General features: G+C 43.1%; 1 protein-coding gene across 1 annotated transcript; it reads right to left on the bottom strand.

Annotated features, from left to right (window-relative positions):
- Positions 1-11215: 11215 nt before the first annotated feature.
- On the bottom strand, positions 11216-19690 carry SPATA4 (spermatogenesis associated 4). The gene is made up of 6 exons (XM_075555782.1): positions 19473-19690; positions 17473-17602; positions 16959-17077; positions 15624-15844; positions 14195-14311; positions 11216-11313 (listed from the first exon to the last, which is right to left on the bottom strand). Exons 1-6 carry the CDS (start codon positions 19688-19690, stop codon positions 11216-11218), a joined length of 903 nt encoding a protein of 300 aa, XP_075411897.1.
- Between the last annotated feature and the right edge of the window lie 1485 nt (positions 19691-21175).

The following is a 21175-nucleotide window of genomic DNA, read 5'->3' as shown; positions in this document are numbered from 1 at the left end:
GTTTTCTTCAAAGGAGCCTCAACAAGCTTTGGAGGCTACTCTTTTTTACCATCCGGCAGTCGGTCCCCATTTACTCATTCACCATGTGATGAGGCCTATGGACTACTTCATATTTTTCACAACTCTGTTCACATATTTCAGTTTGGGGAACTTAACATCGTCAACTCCCGGGTAAACTGATTTTTTAGGCAATTTACCATGCACCCCAACCAGGCCCCTTTCAGTAGTTCACCCAGACTGCAGCCTTTGCTGAGGACGGCACAAGAGCAGCCATGCTGCATTCTCCTGGCCGTAGGGCTGCCGTCAGGAAGCACATACCAACCAGTCCTTTGCTCACAATTTTTTCCCCAATTAAATTTCAGAAGATTTGGTTCTAAAACCACGGGTTCAACACTTACTCTCATGACTCTCCACTGTGCTGTAGCTAGTTGTGCCGACATGTGAGGACCTGACATACAACGGGAGGAGATTTCGCATGGTGTGCACCAGCCGCAGTATGTTCGAGACTCTTGTTGCAGCCCCTGGAAAGTTCTCGAGGAAGGCTTCCCTGGCTTTTACTGATCCTGGTTGGTTTGTTCTTTTAATCATTTTATTGGGGTTCATACAACTCATCACAATCCATATATACATCAATTGAGTAAAGCACCCTTATACATTTGTTACCCTCATCTTTCTCATAATTCGCCTTCCACTTGGGTTCCTGGAATCAGCTCATTGTCCTTTTTTCCCTTCCCCTCCCTCCCCGCTTCCCTTTCCCTCATGAACCCTTAATAATTTATAAATTATTACTTTATCTTACACTGCCTGGTGTCTCCCTTAACCCAATATCCTGTTACCCTTCCCCCAGAGAAGAAGTTATATGTAGATCCCCAAGGTCAATGCCCCCTTTCTACCCCACTTTCCCTCCTGGTATCGCCACTCTCACCATTGGTCCTGAGGGATTCATCTGTCCTAGATTCCCTGTGTTTCCAGATCCCAACTGTACTGTTGTGCATCCTCTGGTCTAACCAGGTTTGCAAGGTAGAATTGGGATCATGATAGTTGCGGGGGAGGAAGCATTTAAGAACTAGAGGAAGGTTTTGAGTTTCATTGTTGTTACACTGCCCCCTGAGTGACTCGTCTCCTCCTTACTACCCCTCTGCAAGGATGGCCAGTTGTCTACAGATGGGTATTGGGTCCCCATCATGCACTCCCCTCCTTCATGATGATATGATTTTCCCCCACCTTTGTTGCTTGAAACCTGGTCCCCTCAGCCCTTCATGATCACACATGTTGGTGTGCTGCTTCCATGTGGGCTTTGTTGCTTCTGAGCTAGATGGCCGATTGTTTACTTTCAAGCCTTTAAGGCCCAAGGTGTTCTTATCTCTTGATAGCCGGGCACCATAAGCCTTCTTCACCACACTTACTTATGCACACATTTGTCTTCAGCATTTATGTGGGAAAGGTGATCACACAATGATGGTTTTTGTTCTTTGGTATCTGCTACCTGATCCCTTCAATACCTTGTGTTCACTTAGGCTGTGTGCTTCTTCTCTGTGGGCTTTGTTGCTTCCGAGCTACATGGCCACTTGTTTGCTTTCAAGCCTTTAAGACCCCAGATGCTATATCTTTTTGATAGCCGGACAACATCAGCTTTCTTCACCACGTTTGCTTATGCACACGTCTGTCTTCAGCGATCATGTCGGGAAGGTGGGTATCATGTAATGACCGTTTAGCTGAACAAGGTGCTCTTGTATTACGGGAATGCATGCGACGAGACCCAATGTCCGCCTGGTACCCTACTACTGAACCTATAAATATAGGCACATAGATCTATTTCCCCCATAATCATAAATATATTTACATATGTAGATGTCTGTATTTAGGCTTCTATGTATGCCCTATGCCTCCTACTCCTTTCCTCTATTTCCTTTCGCTTTCCTCACGTCTCACTATCATGTTCAGCCTTCATTCTGGATTCAGTAGTTCCTCTCAGTTACCTTGCCCTTGGTCACTCACTTCCAGTCCTCCCATCCCCTCCCTCCACTAATTTTGAACCACTCGTTGTTCCCTTGTCCCCGTGTTGGCCAACACCTCCTCCCTTCCCCTACCTCCCACACTCTCATGTCCCTCCGAGACCATTGGTCCCGTTATTTTCTTCTCACATTGTTTGTCCAGCCTATCTTATCTAAGTGGACCTGCAGATATAGTAATATGTGCATAAAAATGCAGATGTTATTGACAGTACCAAAGTGGCACATAAGAACATGGTGTCAATAGCAGCAACATTGACACACTAACAAACAAAATAGCCACTGACATACAAAATTTAAAAGAAGAGGGAAAAAAAAGATAGCAAAAAACAAAAAACCTGTTGGTAGTTCAAGGTCTATTTGTTGACCTTTAGGAGTGTTTTCTAGAGGAGTCCTGGCCCCAAAGTCCATCCTTTATACTCCCTCGGGACCTCCTTGCTCTGCTTCCCCCGCCACTCCATTGCAGGCACCCAGTGTTTTGCCTCAAGGTGGTGGGGTCAGCTCAGTCACACATCCCCCACTGTGTCTCAGGTGCTGTCCCATGTAGGGCCATGGGTCAGTGCAGAATGTCACATCTTGCCCTAGAGCCAGCTATATGATCCTCTGTACATTGGGCCCTTCGAGCCGGCCTGTCGTCCTCTGAGCTTGGTGGGCCCAGGTGTGCACCGCTCCGTTCTTCCTCCTTCCTTTGCTTCAGCTTCCTTCTGGGGGTGATGTGGTGAGTCAGTTCCTTTCCCACACCAGACGATCTAATTTCATTTTCTGTGGTACTCCCTTCAATGGTCGGGGTCGGACTAATTCTGGTTGGGGCTGGCGTATGGTCCAGTCTCTTTGTGGATTCCTCCATGCTTTACGTTGCCCTCCTGGTTTGGCGTGTCATAGTGGGGCCCATATGCGTGTTCCAGTTCTGTGGGGACACAACCAATACTCTCCCCCGGGTGGTTAGTGTCCTGTTCCCCCCATACCATTCACTCAGTTTCTCCCCACCCCGCTTCTCCCTCCCCCTGCCCTACTTCCCCTTCTTTATGCTGGGCTCTCATGTACCTACCTCGGTGTGGCCTGCCCTCCCTCCAACTAGCTATGCTTCCCCTTGTTTGTTTCAAGATAGATGTTTATTCTTCTATTCCTGGCATACTGATTATACTTACCTCAGGGGACTCATGTTATACCTGTCCTTTTGAGTTTGCCTTACCTCGCTTAACATAATTCCTTCCAGCTCTTCCCACGAAACAAAGTGTTTCATGTGATCGTCCGTGCTTTCTAGTGCTGCATAGTACTCCATTGTGTATATGTGCCAAAGTTTACTAATCCACTCATGTATCGATGGAAACTTGGGCTGTTTCCAAGTCTTTGCGATTGTGAATTTTGCCGCAATAAACATTGGAGCGCATATGACTGGTCGTGTTTTATTTGCTGCTTCCACCAGGTCTATGCCCAGTAGAGGGATGGCTGGGTCATAAGGTAGATCAATTTCCATTTTCTTTAAGTATCACCAGATTGCTTTCCACAGTGGCTGCACAAATCTACCCAACCATGAGCAGTGGAGGAGGGTTCCTACTTGACCACAAGCCCTCCAACACTTGTTGCTCTCTGATTTGCTGATCTGGGCTAGCCTCAGGGGTGTTAGGTGGTATCTCATGGTTGTTTTGGTTTGCATTTCTCTTATGGCTAATGCCCTGGAACACTTTCTCATATGCTTATTGGCCATATGGGTCTCCTCCCTAGTGAAAGTTCTTTTCAGTTCTTTTGCCAACTTCTTTAGGGGGTTAACTGTTTTCCTCTTTTTGCAGGTCATGATGGTGTTGTAGATTTTAGTAATGGGCCCTTTGTCCGATGTGTCATTACTAAAAATCCTCTCCCAGTCCGTAGGTTGTCTTATAACCCTCTTGGTAAAGTCTTTCAAGGTGCTCAGGTGCTTTATTCTTATTAAATCCCATTTGTCAATTTCCAATTCACCTGTGTTTACCCTTCCCTATTGCAGTGAGCCTACGAATTCCCTGGGACAGTGCTCTGAGGTTAGTCCCAATTCCCTCCTTCATGGTCCTGATGGTTTGAGGTTTAACTTCTAGGTCTGTGACCCACCTTGAGTTTATTCTTGTGCATGGGGTGAGGTAAACTTCTTATTTCATCTTTCTGCATGTGGATATACATTGTTTCCAGCATCACTTGTTAAAAGGACATCTGCTTCCCACTTGATGGTTTGGGCACCCTTGTCGAAGATCAGTTGTCTATATGCTGATGATTTTACTCTTGGACTTTGTATTCTTTTTCGTTCATCTGAGTGTCTGTTGTTGTGCCAGTACCAAGCTGTTTGACCACTGTAGCTGTGTAATAGGCATTAAAATCGGGTAAGGAGAAACCTCCAACTGTGTCTTCTTCTTGAGAAGTTCTCTGCTAATTCTGGGTTTCTTCCCTCTCCATATGAAATTGGTGGTCAGTTTTCCCAGTTCTGTGAAGAAGGTTGATGGTATTTGAATTTGTATAGCATTGAATTTGTGAAGTGCTTTAGGTAGGACTGTCATCTTTACTGTGTTGAGCCTTCCAATCCATGAGCAGGGGATGTTCTTCCATTTGTGGAGGTTGCTTTTGCTTTCCTGTAGTAGGGTTTTATAGTTTTCCTTATATAGGTCTTTAGTATTTTGTGTTAAATATATTTCTAGGTATTTCAGTTTGTTCTTAGCTACTGTGAAGTTCACTTCCTTCTTAATCCCTTCTTCCATGGCCCTGTCCAGTGTGTATAGAACACCTACTGATTTCTGTTTATTGATCTTGTATCCTGCTATTCTTCCATATTCCTCTATCTCTGTAAATACTCCAGCTGTGGAATTTTTGGGGTTTTCAATGTACAGGATCATGTCGTCTGCAAATAGCGATAGTTTCACCTCCTCCTTTCCCATTTGGATCCCTTTGTCCTTCCACTGTCTTATGTTGTTAGCCAGAACCTCCAAAACGATATTGAATAGAAGTGGGGATGGGGCATCCTTGTCTTGTACCCTTTTTCAGTGGGATTATTCTTGTCTTTTCTCCCTTGACTAGGATGTTGGCAGTTGGTCTTTCATGGATAGCTTGTATGAGCTTGAGGAACTTACCTTCCAATCCTATCTTCATGAGTGTTTTGATTAGGAATGGCTGCTGGATGTTGTCAAATGCTTTTTCTGCATCTATGTATATTGTATGGTTTTATCCTTTTTCTTCTCGATGTGATGTATAATATTGATGGATTTTTGGATGTTAAAGCATCCCTGCATCCCTGGGATGAATCCTACCTGGTCGTGGTGGATGATATGTTTTATATACTTTGTATTCTATTGGCCAATATTTTGTTAAGGATTTTTGCATCTATGTTCATTAGAGATATTGGTCTGTAATTCTCTATACGTTGGGGTCTTTGCCCTGTTTGGGTATCAAAGTAATGCTGGCTTTGTAAAATGAGTTTGGGAGTTTGCCATCCTCTTCTATGTTATGGAATACTTTGTGGAGAATTGGTGTCAACTTTTCCCTGAATGCTTGGTAGAATTATCCTGTGAAACCATCTGGCCCTGGGGCCTTTTTGTTGGTAGATTTTTTATTACCTTCTCTATTTCTTCTTTCATTATGGGTTTGTTGAGGTACTTGATCTCTGTCTGAAATAATCTAGGAAGAGACTGTTTTTCCAAATATTTATCCATGTGTTCCATTTTTCTGAATTCATTAGAATACAAACCTTCATAGTACTTTGTGATTATCCTTTTCATCTCATTGGGGTCTGTTGTTATTGCCCCTGATTCATCCCTCATCCTGGCTATTGATGTTTGCTCCTTTCTATCTTTGGTAAGCTTTTCCAGAGGGCTGTCAATTTTGTTGATTCTTGAGTAGAACCAGCTTTTAGCTGCATTTATCTTTTGCATTGTTCTCTTGTCTTCCCACTGGCTTAACTCCATCCCGATTTTATTATTTATTTTCTCTTGCTATTGGGGGGGGGTGTGTTGTTCTGCTGACTCTGTTCTAGTTTTGAAGGTTTTGTGTTAACATATCTGTCTTTCTTCTTTTTTCATTTATGCATTTAATGATATCAAGCTACCTCTGATAACTGCCTTTGCAGTGTCCCATAAGTTTTGATACTTGTATTCTCATTCTCGTTAGTTTCTAGAAACTTCCTAATATCTTCTCTGATCTGGGCCTGTGCCCATTCATGTTGCAGGAGATCGTTGTTCATTCTCCAATTGGTTGCCCTTGCTTTACTGGACATCTTCTTATTAATCTCCAGCTTTATGGTATGGCGATCTGAGAACGATGTCTGCATAATTTCTATGGGTTTGAATTTAATCAGACCGGACTTTTGTCCCAGCCTGTGGTCTATTTTAAAAAAAGATCCATGTGGATTTGAAAAGAATGTGAAACCCTTTGCCTTTGGACAGAAGGCCCTATAGATGTCTGTCAGGCACTGTGGCCTAATTACATTGTTCAGCTCTCTGGCCTCTTTGCTGAACTTCTTTCCCAGTGATCTGTCTTTCTCTGATAGTGGAGTTTTAAAGTCACCTGCTATGATTGTCGAATCCGTGATTTCTTTTTTCATCATTTTAATAGTTTGTTTAACGAAATTCAGCACACCATTATTAGAAGCATAAATATTCAATATTCTAAGTGCTTCCTGGTTTACTGCACCTTTGAGCATTATGTAGTGTCCTTATTTGTCTCTTCTTATGGTTTGGATCTTGAGGTCCATTTTGCCAGAGATTAAGATCGCCACCCCTGCTTTTTGGAGTTACAATTCTATTGGTAAACTTTCTGCCAACCCTTTATTCTTAGCATAATCTTGTCTGTGTGCTTAAGATGTGTCTCTTGCAGGCAACACATTGATGGATAATGTTTTCTGAGCCAGTCCTCAAGCATTTTTCTTTTAATGTATGAATTGAGTCCATTTGATTCAGAGTTATTATCACAAACTATGGATTCATATTTGGCATACCCTGTTTTGTGCTTTGGGTCTTTGCCTATCTCACTTCATATCAGTGTACTGTGCTTGAATGGAGAGTTTCTATCTTGTCCTCTTTTCCATCTGAGACCATTTTGTCCTGGTAATTGTTGCTGGCGTGTTGATTTCTAGATGGACATGGTCTATATGGTGGTCTCCTGTTTGTTCTTGATGGAGCTTGATCCTCTGGCCATAGTGAGTCAGCCAGTATCTTCCGCAGGGTCGGGTGACTTGCAGCATATTCTTTGAGTATTTCCTTGTTCTGGAAGACCCTTATCTCACTATCTATCTTAATGGATAACCTGGAAGGGTACAGGATTCTGGGGGAGGCACTTTTTCTTTCACCTTTTGGAAGATGTTGCTCCATTCTTCCCTCCTCTTCATAGTATCTGCTGGTAGATCCGAGCATCTTCTTACCTGCGCTCCTTTGTATGTGACTGTCTTCCTTTCTCTTGCTGCTCATAAAATTTTCCCTTTTTCCTCTAAGTTGGATATTTTTACTATTATATGTCTTGGCATGTTCTTCTTGGGTTTAGTTTAGCTGGTTTTCTTTCTGCTTCCTGTATGAGTTCCTGGTTCTCCCTTGTAAGGATGGGAACGTTTTCTTTCCAGAAATTCCTTTGCTATCTTGACTGTCGACTTGTGTATTGTGTTGTGTTCCAGTAGACTGATTATTCGAATATCATTCCTCTTCCTAGCATCTGTCATTGATCTCAGGCTATCTTCTGTTTCTTTAATTTTCCTGACTGTCTTTCTCGCTTGCTTAGGTGTGTGTGAATGTCCTCAAGATCACTAATATGGTTCTCTGCCACCTCAAGCCTAATTGTAAATTCTGTGACCTTATGTGTGGCTTCTGCTACCTCTTCTGTTAGCTCCTGCAGTTCCCTTTTGTGGGTGGATTTCATCGCCTCTATTATGGACTTCATCTTCTCTATCATAGCATCCTTATTCCGGGTTGCTTCCTTCAGCTCCTATATTACTGCAAGGAGACTTCTGAAGATTTCCTTCTGTGGAGATCTGTATGTTTCTTCTATTAGAGACGTTAGCTCTCCTATTATGCTTTGTCTCTATGTTTTTTTTTGTTGGGAGTGATGTAGTCTGTTGATTTTTCCTCAATTATTTCATAGGCTCCATGCTTCTGGGAGACCAGTGGAACCTTATCTGTGTTACTGTTAAGGATTCTTTCAGGTGACTTCCTATGACCTACTATATGGATTGGTCAGACTGCTGTGTAGGCAGAGTACCCCGATGGCTTAGTGACCTGCAGTGGTGAGATGTTTCAGCAACTGGAGTGTGGGCTGGAGCCTTAGTGAGTGCCCTCAGGCTGCTTTGACCTGGTTTGTCAGGGTGCCCTTAGCAACCCTTTTTTGGTTTAGTAATAATAAAGAATTTAAAGGGTTAAAAATTAAAAGATAATTTTAACAAAATTTTGGGAGGAAAAAGAAAAAATGGAGAGGAAGAAAGAGAAGCTATAAAGGAGGAGAGAAAAGACGTGATAATAGTAGAAGGGGAAGGAGGGGGTGGGGGGATAGAAGGAAAACCCATAGAAAAGGGCCGGAAGAGAAGTACTAGCAATATTGGAATAGGAGGAAGAAAGAAGAGAGAAAAGACAACACAGAAAGTAAAAGAAAGAAAAGAGAAAAACCAGCATGAGATTATATATATATATATTTCCCCCTTCTTTTCCCGCCAATTTCTGGTGATACCTAATAGAATGTGGAGGTGGGTGAGGTCTTGCTGCCACGGGATGTGGTGCTGATCTGGGCTCCGGAGCCGGGCTATGTGGGGAAACAATGATCTTCAGATCAGCAAGCCCTCCCAGGTCCCTGCAGGCTTGTAGAGTTGAGCCTGTGGGGAGAGGCTACACAGGCAGGAGCAGCCCCCCAGGCACCGCGGTGGTGAGTGCCAGTTGGGACCGCAAAACTGTGTCCTAGGCTCCCTGGAATGCGGGGACGTTAATCGCTTAAGCTGCCTGCCCTGTGAGCTGCACAGGCTCCGCAGCTACTTGGATGAGCCGGATCGGACAGCAGCAGCTCTGGCGGGAAATAGCGGGCAATGGTGCTTGTCCTCCGTCCAGGAGGGATTGTGTCACAGCAGGCTCAGAGCTCAGAGCTGGAATCCCGGCAGCTCATGGGGAGGGCAACTTCGCTCCCGCAGGAATGCAAAGCCCTGTCGCTCGTGCTCCCAGTAAGCACGGATGCGCACTGTCGGCGCTGGAAGGAGGGCTCCGTGACAGGCAGATCTTTTGCACCGGGGCCTTGGGCACAGAAACGCAGTGTGGGGGTGGGGGCGATGGGAGTGGGATGGGTTCTGGCTGCAGCTAGCACTGGCGGGAAGTGCAGGCAGCGCAGCTTCTCCGTCTGGGAGTGGAGCAGGAGCTAGGCTGATGGGGGCAGGAGCTAGACCCCGGTGGCCTGCTGGCCAGTTACCCGGGCCTTGGATGTATGGCAAGAGGGACGCGAGCCCAAGGGCAGATCGCTGCCACGTGGGGAGAGGGGAACCGCAGGAAAGGGAAGTTTCTCTCCTAGTGGGGTCCCATCGAGTGGGAAGCTGTTGTAGGGGATCGTGTGGCTTCTGAGCGTGTCTCGGCAGGGCAGGCAAGCGACTCTGGGCTCAAGATCCTGATGGGGGATGAAGTGGGGCTGTAGCTAGTTGAGGGCAGGTTGGCGGCAGCCTAGTGACTGGAGATGTCCCATAAATCGGGTCCTGTATCGCCGAGGTCCCTGCTCAGGACAAGTGCGTTGGGTGGGGGTGGAGGGCTGTCCAGGGGGGGATATTTCATTCACCAGACTCCTACCACTGGGCTACCCGGAACCTAAACCTGCTTTGGTCAGAAGAGCTCTCAGAGTATGTAGGTCCCCTGGTCCGCCATCTTCATTCCTGATCCTGATTTTTACTGATCCTTTATATGATAAAATTTTCCTGTTCTTTGTTCTTCCTAATGATGCGTCCAAAGTAAACAAAGGAAAGTGGACTATCCTCATTTCTAAGATGACTTCGGCTTTATTTTTTCCAATACTGATTTTTTTGCTGTTTGTTTTCCCAGCAGTACACAGTATATTTGATATTATCTGCCAATACCACAAGTCAAATGTATCCATTTTCCTCCACCCGTTCTTGTTCCTTATCCAGCAAGACAAAAGGCAATTGATCGTAGCTGGTTATGATGACTGCGCGGATTAGTCATCCCTTGCCTTATCTGGGGTGGGTCTGGATTCTAAACATAGTTCAAAGAAATAGTCTCCTGCCATTAACTTTCTTCCTAAGTATTATTTATCTAAAAATGGAAAATTAAGGAAGTCTCTGGGGATAGAATACTAATAAAACTAGCGAATCTTATAAAAAATACAGGAAAAAAGGATCACGTTTGGTGGAAATCTGACATGTATATTGTGGGAACATGAAACATGCTCGTGTAAAGTAATTAGTAATGCTACTGCTTTTGAAATAGGATTAACATGAGTAATTCCATTTAAAGAAATACTTCCAAATAAGGGTATAACATTTCTAAGAATATACGAAAGATAATTAGCCTTTCCAGATATCAAAATGGTTTCAATTCCCTTCACTAAGAATATGGGGAATGGAAGTGACAAGCAGACATTGGTAATTGAACTAAATGAATTGCCAAACACAGGGATCAAATGCCAAGAAAAGCATTCTTCCTCCTCACAAATCATTACCACAAGAGCAGCATTCATTGGTAAAATGGTTAAATGAAGCCCGCTTCTGAGGATGGGCAGGGTTTTTCTATGGGCAGTTTACAATAACAGCCACTCTGAACTGAATGGTCATGAACGTGAGGTTTCAGGGCATGATGTCGAACAAAGTGGTTTTTAAAATCATATGAGGGGGCTTCAAAATATTCATGGAAAAATTAGATTCACTTTTATTCCCATTTTTCCACAAGTTTGGAGAAGTCCCCTTGTTTACAAAATGTTGTCACCGGTCCTTCACCATGTGTGAGAAAGAACTCTCCTCTTTTACTCTGCCTTCAATGTCACTTTTAAATGAATTCTGAACTAATTAATTTGTTATGTATTTTCAAGAGTACCTGGCCCATCATAGATATTCAATAAATGGTTGAATTGAATTGAAAAGATGCTTCCTTAGCCCAGTTGTAGATAAGACTCCACTTTAATTGACATCTTATTGAATATAGCCAAGACTAGGTGATTATATTCCTTTAGTGTGGCATGACATGGCAGCATCACTTCTTGAAAGCCATGTGACTTTTGACAACTGCTTCTCAAGTGTTCTTCGTATTTTTAGAAGATTTTAAAATAGAATCAAAATGTTTTCCAGCGTGCTTCACTTGAATTTCTCTAAGTAGATTACCACCATAACCTGTGTTTAATAGGATATTTAAATAAATAAAATCAAAATCAATTCATAGATATCAAATATTTACACAACCAAACACTGTTTCCAAGTAGGCAGACTCGTTGGCAACAACAGACTGAGGACAAATCAGCCTAGTAAACAGAATACGTAACACGGGCATTGTAGTCGTCATGGCTAATAAACGTCTGAATGTCACCCAACTCTAAAAGTCATAAGCAGGGCCTAAAAATAACTTGGTCTTCTTCTGGTTCTAAATATGAGTCAACTAATTTTAGTTATTGCTTCAGAAAGCAGCTGAGGCAATACACTACACTTCCGTACGTAAATTTGGCACATCACACAGATTCTACTTCAGTTTCTAGAGCTCCGACTGCACGGGGGCACCCAGGCTGAGCTGTGGGCTCTGACGTGCTGTGCCATGGTTACAAAGCATGCTGATTCCTTTGGCCCATTGTGCTGACTGCAACATGTTGGATAAAAAATAGAGAATTTTAAGTGTTATAAAGAGAAAAAAGCAAGGGTAACAACCTATGTTACAATTAATTTTGTCATCTTAATTGATCATTTGTTGATTTTTTATGTGATTTCAGAGCTATTAATTGTATTTGGGTGATAGAACAGCGCTAAAATCCTACAGTCCCTCTCTTCTCCCCTTTAGCTTTCAACTTTTATAAATTGGCCTAAGTCATCTTTTAACTGGAATGGACTCCTTTTACCAATGTAGAGGTGGGGAAATTAAAGCTCAGCAAAAGCAGTTTTCATTTCATGTATCAAAATCAAAGCCACATTATTCTGTAATTACCTGCATGCACAGATGAAGAGAATCTAAGTATTTAGAACAAGATTGAGAAAAGTTAAAAAAACAAACAAACATCTGGTTTATCCTTCAAAAACTTCCAAAAACCTACAAGCCAGTAGTTCTCAAGCTTCCTAAGGCTGTAACCCTTGAACACAATTCCTCATTTTTTGATACCCCCAGCCATAAAACTATTTTTATTGCTACTTTATAACTGTAGTTTTGCTACTGTTATGAATCAGGCGACCCCTGAGAAAGGGTCGTTTAACTCCCCCCGGGGGTCGCGGCCTACAGGATGAGAACCACTGCTCGGAATGAGTTTGTAAAGAAGGTGAAAAGATTATTGAAGTGAAAGATAATTGATAATTGTGAAATAAGAGAAGGAATTGGAGGAGTTAATTGCAGCAGTTTATAGGTGATTAAAATTGTAAAGGCAAAAACCCATTCACGTTGGAGCCTTGATCTTAAATAATGAGAACACTGTTGTTTTTAATTCAAATGTGACCCTTTGAGAATTTCCCCCCCAAAATACACTTTCAGCAATTCATATTTGAATCTGTTTCTTGCACAGGCAGAAAGCCTTGCTGTCTCATTACAACTACTTTTCAATGTAGGTTCCAAAGCATGTCGGCGTGCCCTTTCCTACATCCAGCCAGGCTACAGCAGTCACAAAGCAAAAATAACAGCGCAGGAACCCCCCACCCCCATCCCCTGCCATCTCCCTCCTCATGCCTCAACTTACCCTCACCCCCTCCTCACGTGCCTCACCCTGTTGCCTCAGCTGCTACTCCTACTCTGACGGAACTTTAGCTTTGGCTATCACTAACAAAAGAGGTTATGGCAGTCAGAGAGAGAGAGAGAGAGAGAGAATGTAAATGTGAACCCATGGATTTTTCTGTTGGGTTTATAGTATGCTAAGTCCTGTAACTGAAGGTCTAACTGAAGGTCTTTTGATAGACTGACCTGATGTCTACATTTCAAACCGTGTGCTCTGGGAAACATGGCTCTACATGACTACTAAACAAAGCAAAACAATAGTGATGTCTGGTCAGAGCAAAAGTTGGAACACCCTTTGTCTGGACCTTTCTTTCTTGATAATCACAATTAATATTTGCATATTACAGTCTGAGAAATCATACATCAAAAAGGTAAGTCTGTAAGACATTCCTTCTCTAGACCTATGCACAGAAGAAACTGTGGCTTACAGTAAATCCCTATTAACACTTCAGGGAACATTCCCTATAGCAGAAATCTATGAAGTTCCTCAGAGTGTCAGGTGATAAATAGTTTAGGCTTTATGATAGGATTACCAGATAAAATTTGAGCATCCAGTTACATTTGAATTTGAGATAAAATATGCTCTAATATGTCCTAAACAATGTTGTAAAAATATGTCCTCTAACATATCATGAAAATACCATTCTCTATTTTGACTTGCAAACTCTGATAGCCTTACATTTGTGGACCACACGGGCTCTTAATCAAAATGTGAAAGTAGCTATAGACAAGAAATAAAATTGATGAGTGTGGCTATGTTCCAGTATGACTCATTTTATGGACATGGAAATTCTAAATTTCCAGGATATCCTGCCAAGAAATACTATTTACCTTTTGATATATTTTTTCAACCATTGAAACCTAACAAACCGATTCCTAATGTGCAAGCTAGATGAAAGCAGGGAGGGCTGGATTTGGCTCACAGATGTGAGTTTGTAAGACTATAAATGCTTCCATCCTAAGTGTTTTCACCAGTTCTTGGAACACCGCAGGGCTTCCAAGAGTCCGTGGCACACTGAATTAAATGATCATGAATTTTCCCACAGACTTTTAGCGCCTATAACCTCGGATTAGGAAATCCAGATGGGCAAGTAAGCAAAACAGCCTAGTTAATCATAACAGGTGGGGTACCATTATTCTGTCCTTAGCTGATTCTCTCCAATTATCAAAAAGCAAAGTAATATGCCGATATAATGTACATGATGTTAGATGGAATACCTAGACTGCTATTTAAGTTTTAAAATCGCATCGATTAAAGATAGCCCAACCCATTTGAATGGGTGAAAAGGTAAGCAAACAAAAAACCCTTACATTCAGCAGGAGCAATTATATCGCTTGATCTCATTGAATCATATCTGCGCCCGGTGGGGTAACGAGGATGACGATTGAGAGTAGTTTCTGCCACTGTAGGTTTGACCTCGAACCATTCTATTAAAATGCAAACACCAGACCTGAGTCTTAAAACGTCACAGCAGTCACAGTCAAGATGAAGGTAATTTTTAAAAAATAAGCAAGTTATTTAGACATATTTTATCAATTAGAGTGGTATGGTTGGAGGCTAATGATGTCCCCGGGCCCCTCCCTCCCCCCACCACCACTCACAGCCACAAGGAGCCCTCGTGGCCTATTGGTTACACATTGGGAGGCTAACAGTGAAGTTAACAGTTCAAAACCACCATCTACTCCAAGGAAGACAGACACAGATTTCAACTCCCATAGAATTAAAGCCTCAGAGGCCCAGAGGCATAGTGTCACCCATCCTGTAGCATCGCTATCAGTCAGAAACAACCAGGTGGCAAAGTTTTTGCATAATCCCTGTGGCAACCCACAGTCAGAAACCACCAGCCACTCTGAGGGAGAAAGATGAGGCTTTCTACTGGAGTGTTCCAGTCTGGCAACCCACAGGGTGACAAAGCAACGGTCTCATCGTGTCCCGCAAATCAGCTGGTGGGGCCCAACCACTGATGATTTGCTTAGCAGCCAAATGCTTTAACCACTGCACCACCATGGCTCCATAAGACTAGCATAAAAAGATATACAAAACGAAAAGAAAAAAAACAAAATTAGGATGGTGGGAAATACAGCTTCTGTGACTCTCAGAAATCAAGTTGAGTAACACTGACCATACGCTATAGAGTACCTCTAAGTGAATAATGGAAATTGGGTCTTTCCTAATGTTCTTATCTCCCAAGGGACTCTCAACCATTCCAATTGTCTTCAGTTACTTGAATTAATAAGTGAACTTCGTTCCTCCCCCAGATTTTAAATGATTGGCTAATAGTTATCTAAAAATCAGAGTGTTTGCATACTATACTAACCTACACTTTTGTTTAAAAGAATGAATTATAACTTAAGCCACTTCCATGGGATTAATAAACCATTCCACTGAGAGGTATTTCCCCTTTAAACCAGTCATAGAACAAAGCACCGCTGGGACAATGACAAGCATGTCTTTCGTCTGACTCTGGAATGCTTCTTTCTAAAAATCATTTTATTGGGAGCTCTTACAGATATTATAACAATGCATAATTCAATTAGATCAAGCATAATTGTACAATTGCTACAACCATCAGTTTCTAAACATTTTCTTCTTCAGCTATTTGATATCAGCTCCACTCTGTCCCCTCTCTCCCGGACTCTATCCCCCAGGAACCTTATTATTATATTATTTAGTTATTTGCTGTATCTTATGCCATTGAGTTTGGAAACACCCAGGTGACTGTTTCCAAGGAAAACTTACTTGGATTCAATTTTCTGCTTAATTTTCTTTGCAACATTTGTAAAAGGAAGAGAAACTCTACTTTAAGTTCATTGCTGAGAATGTTGGGATTACTTAGTAATTCTGATAGTCGAATGTTATCTTTAATAAACTTTGAAGCTGTAGACCTGGGCACCAGGGGCAAACGCATCTGGTAACTGTAGTCTGTAAAATTCACAAGGTCATCCTGGATACTTTTAATTCTGGAAGACAAAAATAAAACAAAAGACGTTTTACCAGACATTGTAGAAATGAGATTATCAAAAGTTTCACATTAAATTATGTTTTAAATTCTATAGCATGGGTAAAATTAATGGTGGTATTAATAGGATTACCTCGGGCCCCATGTGGATGAGTTAAAATGTTCCCCAATTAAGAATAATGATATCTGTAAAGTAGATGGGGGGACATATATAAACAAAAGATATGTGAATGGATTTTGAGCTCACAATTCATGGCAGCCCTACTCTAAGAACAATCAGTTCTTATGACACGGCCTTACTTGATAGTCGTGAAGAGATTGAAGGTATGGGTGCTATAGTAAAATGTGGTGAAGAAAAGACATGATGCCCAGCTCTCAGAGGGAATAGCTTCTGGTGTCATAAAGCAAGCTGGCATGTAAGTGCGGCATCAGCTAAGTGCACACACAAGAAGGACAAGGAGTGTAAATAATGAAATCCTAATCCAGGGAAGGGAGCGATATTAGAGTTTAAATTCCGAAAATCTGGATTGCAGTGGGCTACGGATGACAGTGGAAGGGTGCTCATGTGGTTAAGCCTCAGGTGACTCCCTTTGACCAGAGTCCGGGATGCAAATAACCGTGCGATCCAACAGAGAGCAGTGGATGGTGGATGAGGTAGATGCAGTTAGGTTAAAATGCAACACTGTATCATTTAATCTCCCTTTTGACCCATTTCAAATTAGCTCCAGTTTTTAATAGTGTCTTTTTCAATTAAGGTTTTTTCTTTTTTTTATTTTGTCCCTGTTACTGTTTTGTTTTGTTTTTTTTCTGGTGTTTTAAAAATATGTGTTTCTGTATAGGAACTCCAGGGTGGGCATAACTATAGAGATAGTGATTTGATTAATAATTTATTAGGGGAATGGCAGAGGAGGTGGGGTGGTGGCAGCATGGGGAGCCATTACCAATGAGGACAAGAAAGAATAAAAGGTTCTCAAATTATGGTGATAACTGCATAACTCTTAGCATGATGAAACTATTGAATCATATGGTATGTGAACTATATGCCAATAAAAGTATTCCAATAAAAATCATAAACAGAAGCAAACTATGTTATTGGTAAATTCTGAGTAACTCACTCTCGATGTGTTAACAAAGTGTAGACCTCTTGTATCAGGATTTCAGGTACTCCAGGTTTACAATGAATGGTTCCATGGATAAGTTCTTTAGGTAATTTTAAATTTTTTCTTGCCAAGAACTTTAAAAGAAAGTTTGTTAGAAAGAATATATGTTATCATGAGAAGTTCTTATGAAAATTCCAATGACTTATTAGGTTAATAAATCCCCATCTTTTATTTCAACTAGTTTTCTTATGCTTAATGTTTTTTAGTATTAAAAAGTTATTATTCAGCAAAAAAATGGACCTTTATCCTCTCTCCAGATTTGAAATGAGTGTGCAGCTTCTTGAGTGACACATGGCATAAGCAGTTAGAATAAGGTACTTTGCAGTACATGAGAACGTCTCAACATGCAAACACACTCTCACCTATACATAACATAAATATTCAAGATTTCAGGAGTGTACCTTTAAAAACAATCATTAGCCAACATACGTTTCTTAACTGGTAAAAGTGTAAATGGTTGCTAATTTACCTTCTCCAACTGTGCCCAGTTATCCAATTTGACTTTTAAAGAGGTTCCATTTTCAAAGAAAGACAATTTAAGGTCCCAGGGGAAATATACACTGAATATTTCTGCAATCAGGAAGCCATTGGAAAAATCCCTGCTCCGTAGCAATAAGGAAACAAAAAATGTAGCTTATTACATAACGTTTGAATTGTTTTATAGTTAACTAACACCACTTCAATATTCCATACTGAAAGGGAATAATTTAGAAAATTAGACTTTCGTTGGATGGTTGCCCGGAGGGGGATCCCTGTGTAGAAACAGCATTCTGGTCATTGCTTTGAACCCTCTGGACCGGCCTCAGAAGGAAAGTTCTAGCCATCTTCTCTAGAGCATATCACTAACTAGGGGGATCAGAGGACACCAAGGTCGACTGGCATAACTCCTGGCAATTCAAAACTTTTGTGCTAGAGTTCACAATCCCCCATAAAGCATAGGTATTTGCTTTTGTAGGCGCCCCCGCCCCCTGGATTGTGCTCCACCCTCCACCAGGGGCCGTAGCAACCACTTTGGAAAGCGTAGCAGTGAGGTTGGGCTGCACCCTGTGTGGATGGCAGTTCAAAAGGATCAGCAACTCCGCTGAGAAAGACTGGGCTTTCTACTCGCGTCAACAGTAACAATCTCAGGAAGCAAACCCACAGTGGGTTGCTATGAGTCAGCATTGACTCGATGGTATTGTGTTTTGATTTTTCATAAGTAGTGGTGTGGTCTTAAAAGTTTGTGAAGGATCATCTGAGATGTAACTATTGGTCTCGCCCCATCCAGAGGGAAAACGAGTGACAAAAATCAAAAGACACATGGAAACAATTATTTGATGGATGAATGGACCACACTAACACCTGTCTCCACAACCCTGAGACCAGAAGAACTAGATGGTGCCAGCTACCACTACCAACTGCTCAGAAAGGGCTGACATTAGAAGATTCTGCTAGAAAAAAAAACATAGAACAAAATAAAATCATAAAAGAAACCAGAATTACTGCTCAGAGAGAGGGGTGGGATTCCCAAGATGACGGTCCTTAGTCACTTTTCAGGTCTGGAACTGAACTTTACCCCATGTTGTAATGAAGTCAAGCATTTCAGATCAGAATTGCAAACATCGACCCAAAGCGGGGGAAGGTGGAATAAAAACAGGACACAAAGGGCAGCAGCGGAATAAGCAATGAAACACGAGGAATTGCAATGAGTTGAAGCAAGTTGTGTATGAATGGAACAATGAAAAACACGGATGATCTCTTCTGTCAGCCTTCCCTTAATTCACAATTTACAAAGTTGAGAGAGACTACAACCAAAAAAATAAAATAAAATAAAAACCAACCCTTGTGGAACCGTTCTACTCTAACAGGGGGTTGTTATGAATCATAAATTGCGGGGTAGGTAGGAAAGGCTTAAAAAAAAAAGATTATACACATTGCCAAGGCATTGATGTTCGTTTTTATGATCCCAAACTAATAGGCGCTAAGGCTGCATGGTAACAACATCCCCAGGTGATTGATTTATCTGCACATTGAAATTTCAGATGCATCTTTTCACGGAAGACTGAAACCCGTAAACAAGAGGCCATGTGGGCAAAATGATTCATCGTCCCAATTTTTGCAGAATTTAGCTTGCATTCCCTGGGCAACTGTTAATGCCCGGTGAAGGTCATGGTGGCTTCCTTTCAATGACACAGCTGCTGTAAATTCCTAATCACCCCAGACTAGATGCCCCCTCTCATGGGGGTCAAGCAGCCTCCACTAGTACCAGGACTAAAGGTCCGGTGCCGGTGCAGAAAGATCCTTGACTACTTTAACCGTTTTTTGGAAGTCCCCCAAGCGCTCTGGATTGGACGAAGGAGGGGTACATCATAATGGCTGACAAAGGGAACACACTACTCAGAAGGTCCCCGTCCTTCTGCGGCCCTCGCCCCGGGGAGGGGAGGGCAGGGCATCGGGGCTGGCGAGCGGGGCAGGTCTGACGGGCAGCACCTGCTGATGTTCCTGGGGAAGAAGGTGAGGTCCAGGCTCTGCAGCCAGCGCAGCACGGACCGCGACAGGCGGCATCTTTTCGGGGGCGGCGGGTAGACCAGACCCGCCCTGGGCTGCCTTGGGCCGCGCGCTGCTGGCTGGGCCGAAAGCGGGAGTGGCTCCGCTGTGGCTGCCGCCGGCTGCCACGAACGCCTCCCTTTCGGACCGGCGGCAGTCATGGCGTTTCCGGGGTTTCTATGGCAACGGCCGAGGAAAGGCGGGGCCTCGGGCGGGTGGATGGGGCTGAAACGCCGGGAGAGAAGGGACACGCCCACCGGGTGCGCTGGGCTAAGGTGTAGGTGCTCGCTCTGGCTGAGCAGGGAGCCTCCACCTGGGAGGAAGCGTGGGGTCTCCGTTTGGGCTGGACTCCATCACGTGTGGCCAGTTTTGTGTGTGGCTTGAATGTCGGTACTCAGAAACTTGCATTTGAAGGTTTGCGCGTTCTGCCTCGCCAAGGCCTATTTTTCAGTGAAGCATTTGGAGGAGGGTGTTTGGTGGCACCAGAGGATACAGATGAGCCGGAAAAGATAGACATTTGGCTCCCCAAATTCCGTGGAAAATCTGCACCATTGACCATAATCAATGGTTCATGTCTACAAAAATTCAGCATGTCTAGTGCCTTTATTAGGTGCAATGGACATAAGACGGATGGTTGAAGACCTCCCCCCCCCCCCAGCTCCCGTGAGGGAGAAAGATGAGGCAGTTGCGTCCTGAACATTGACAGCCTCAGAAACCCTGGGGGACATTTCTACTCCGCCCCATGGGGCCTTAGGAGTTGCAATCAACTGGAAGGTGGTGGGACTTTCTAAACTAAGACGTAAAGTTTCACACTGCGTGAAGATGCCTTGGTAAGCGTGCTTCGTTCATTCCTACTACCAGCAATACTTTTAGAATTCCAAATATGTATCACAGCCTTGCAGTCTGATTTCTCCCTTACCAGACGTTTTGGAAACGCCAGCTGTGGAGGGAACCAGAGAGAGCAGGAAGAAGGGTTTCTGCGTTTCCTTTTTCCTTGCTGCTCCTAGCCTTGTCGCCATGGCAACCAACCGCCACCTGGCAGGGACAATTGGTGATATGTCCCAACTTTTTTGTTTTTTTCTAGTAACTCCTAGAGCAGGTTCCTCATACTCCCTCAGAGGTCCTGGCAACTGCTGAGAAATCGCCCCTCTTTGAAGTCGGAGCCCCAGATTTCACTCTGGGCCTTTGCCTGGGAATTCTTGAAGATCCCCGGCTCGGTCCACTGCTCCTCAGAAATCAGAGTCTTTAGGGTTCTCCTCCAACCTTCCAAGTTCTTGTCACCTCAACTTCCTCCTTTGGTTCTCTAGCACTAGGGGAGCCGGTCTGTGTGTAAAGTGATCAACATAGTTCAGTTTTGGAACTCTTAGACATGTATTTTAACCAATTCCTTACAGTGTTATGTAATACATGGACAGAGGCGCTAAGGGCTTTAAACAGGGACCTAAGGGGGAAGCCTCCGTACCGCTTAAAAATCATTCACTCCTAACGAGACTTGGATTTTTAATGTCCGGTAAATCCAAATACCCAGGTGGGCAAGGTTGAACTGATCCACAGGTGGGCAAGGTTGAACTGATCCACAGGTGGGATTTTCAGTGGCGCATCACTAGGTCTTCTTCCCAGGTGCCTATGTGGGTTTGAGCTGTCCC

The sequence above is a fragment of the Tenrec ecaudatus genome, chromosome 8 (genome assembly GCF_050624435.1).
Source record: "Tenrec ecaudatus isolate mTenEca1 chromosome 8, mTenEca1.hap1, whole genome shotgun sequence".
Lineage (NCBI taxonomy): Eukaryota > Metazoa > Chordata > Mammalia > Afrosoricida > Tenrecidae > Tenrec > Tenrec ecaudatus.
Note: the sequence above shows the minus strand (reverse complement) of the source record. Positions and strands in the feature narration are given on the sequence as shown.

Bases quoted from the DNA above. Each gene is read 5' to 3' on its own strand.
- SPATA4 (XM_075555782.1), bottom strand. From the start codon at position 19,690: ATGACTGCCGCCGGTCCGAAAGGGAGGCGTTCGTGGCAGCCGGCGGCA. The intron at 14,312-15,623 runs GTAAGTTTTCCT...GCATTTTAATAG, and splicing joins AAGCAGAAAATTGAATCCAA to AATGGTTCGAGGTCAAACCT. The intron at 11,314-14,194 runs GTAAGGGTTTTT...TATTAAACACAG, and splicing joins TATAATTGCTCCTGCTGAAT to GTTATGGTGGTAATCTACTT.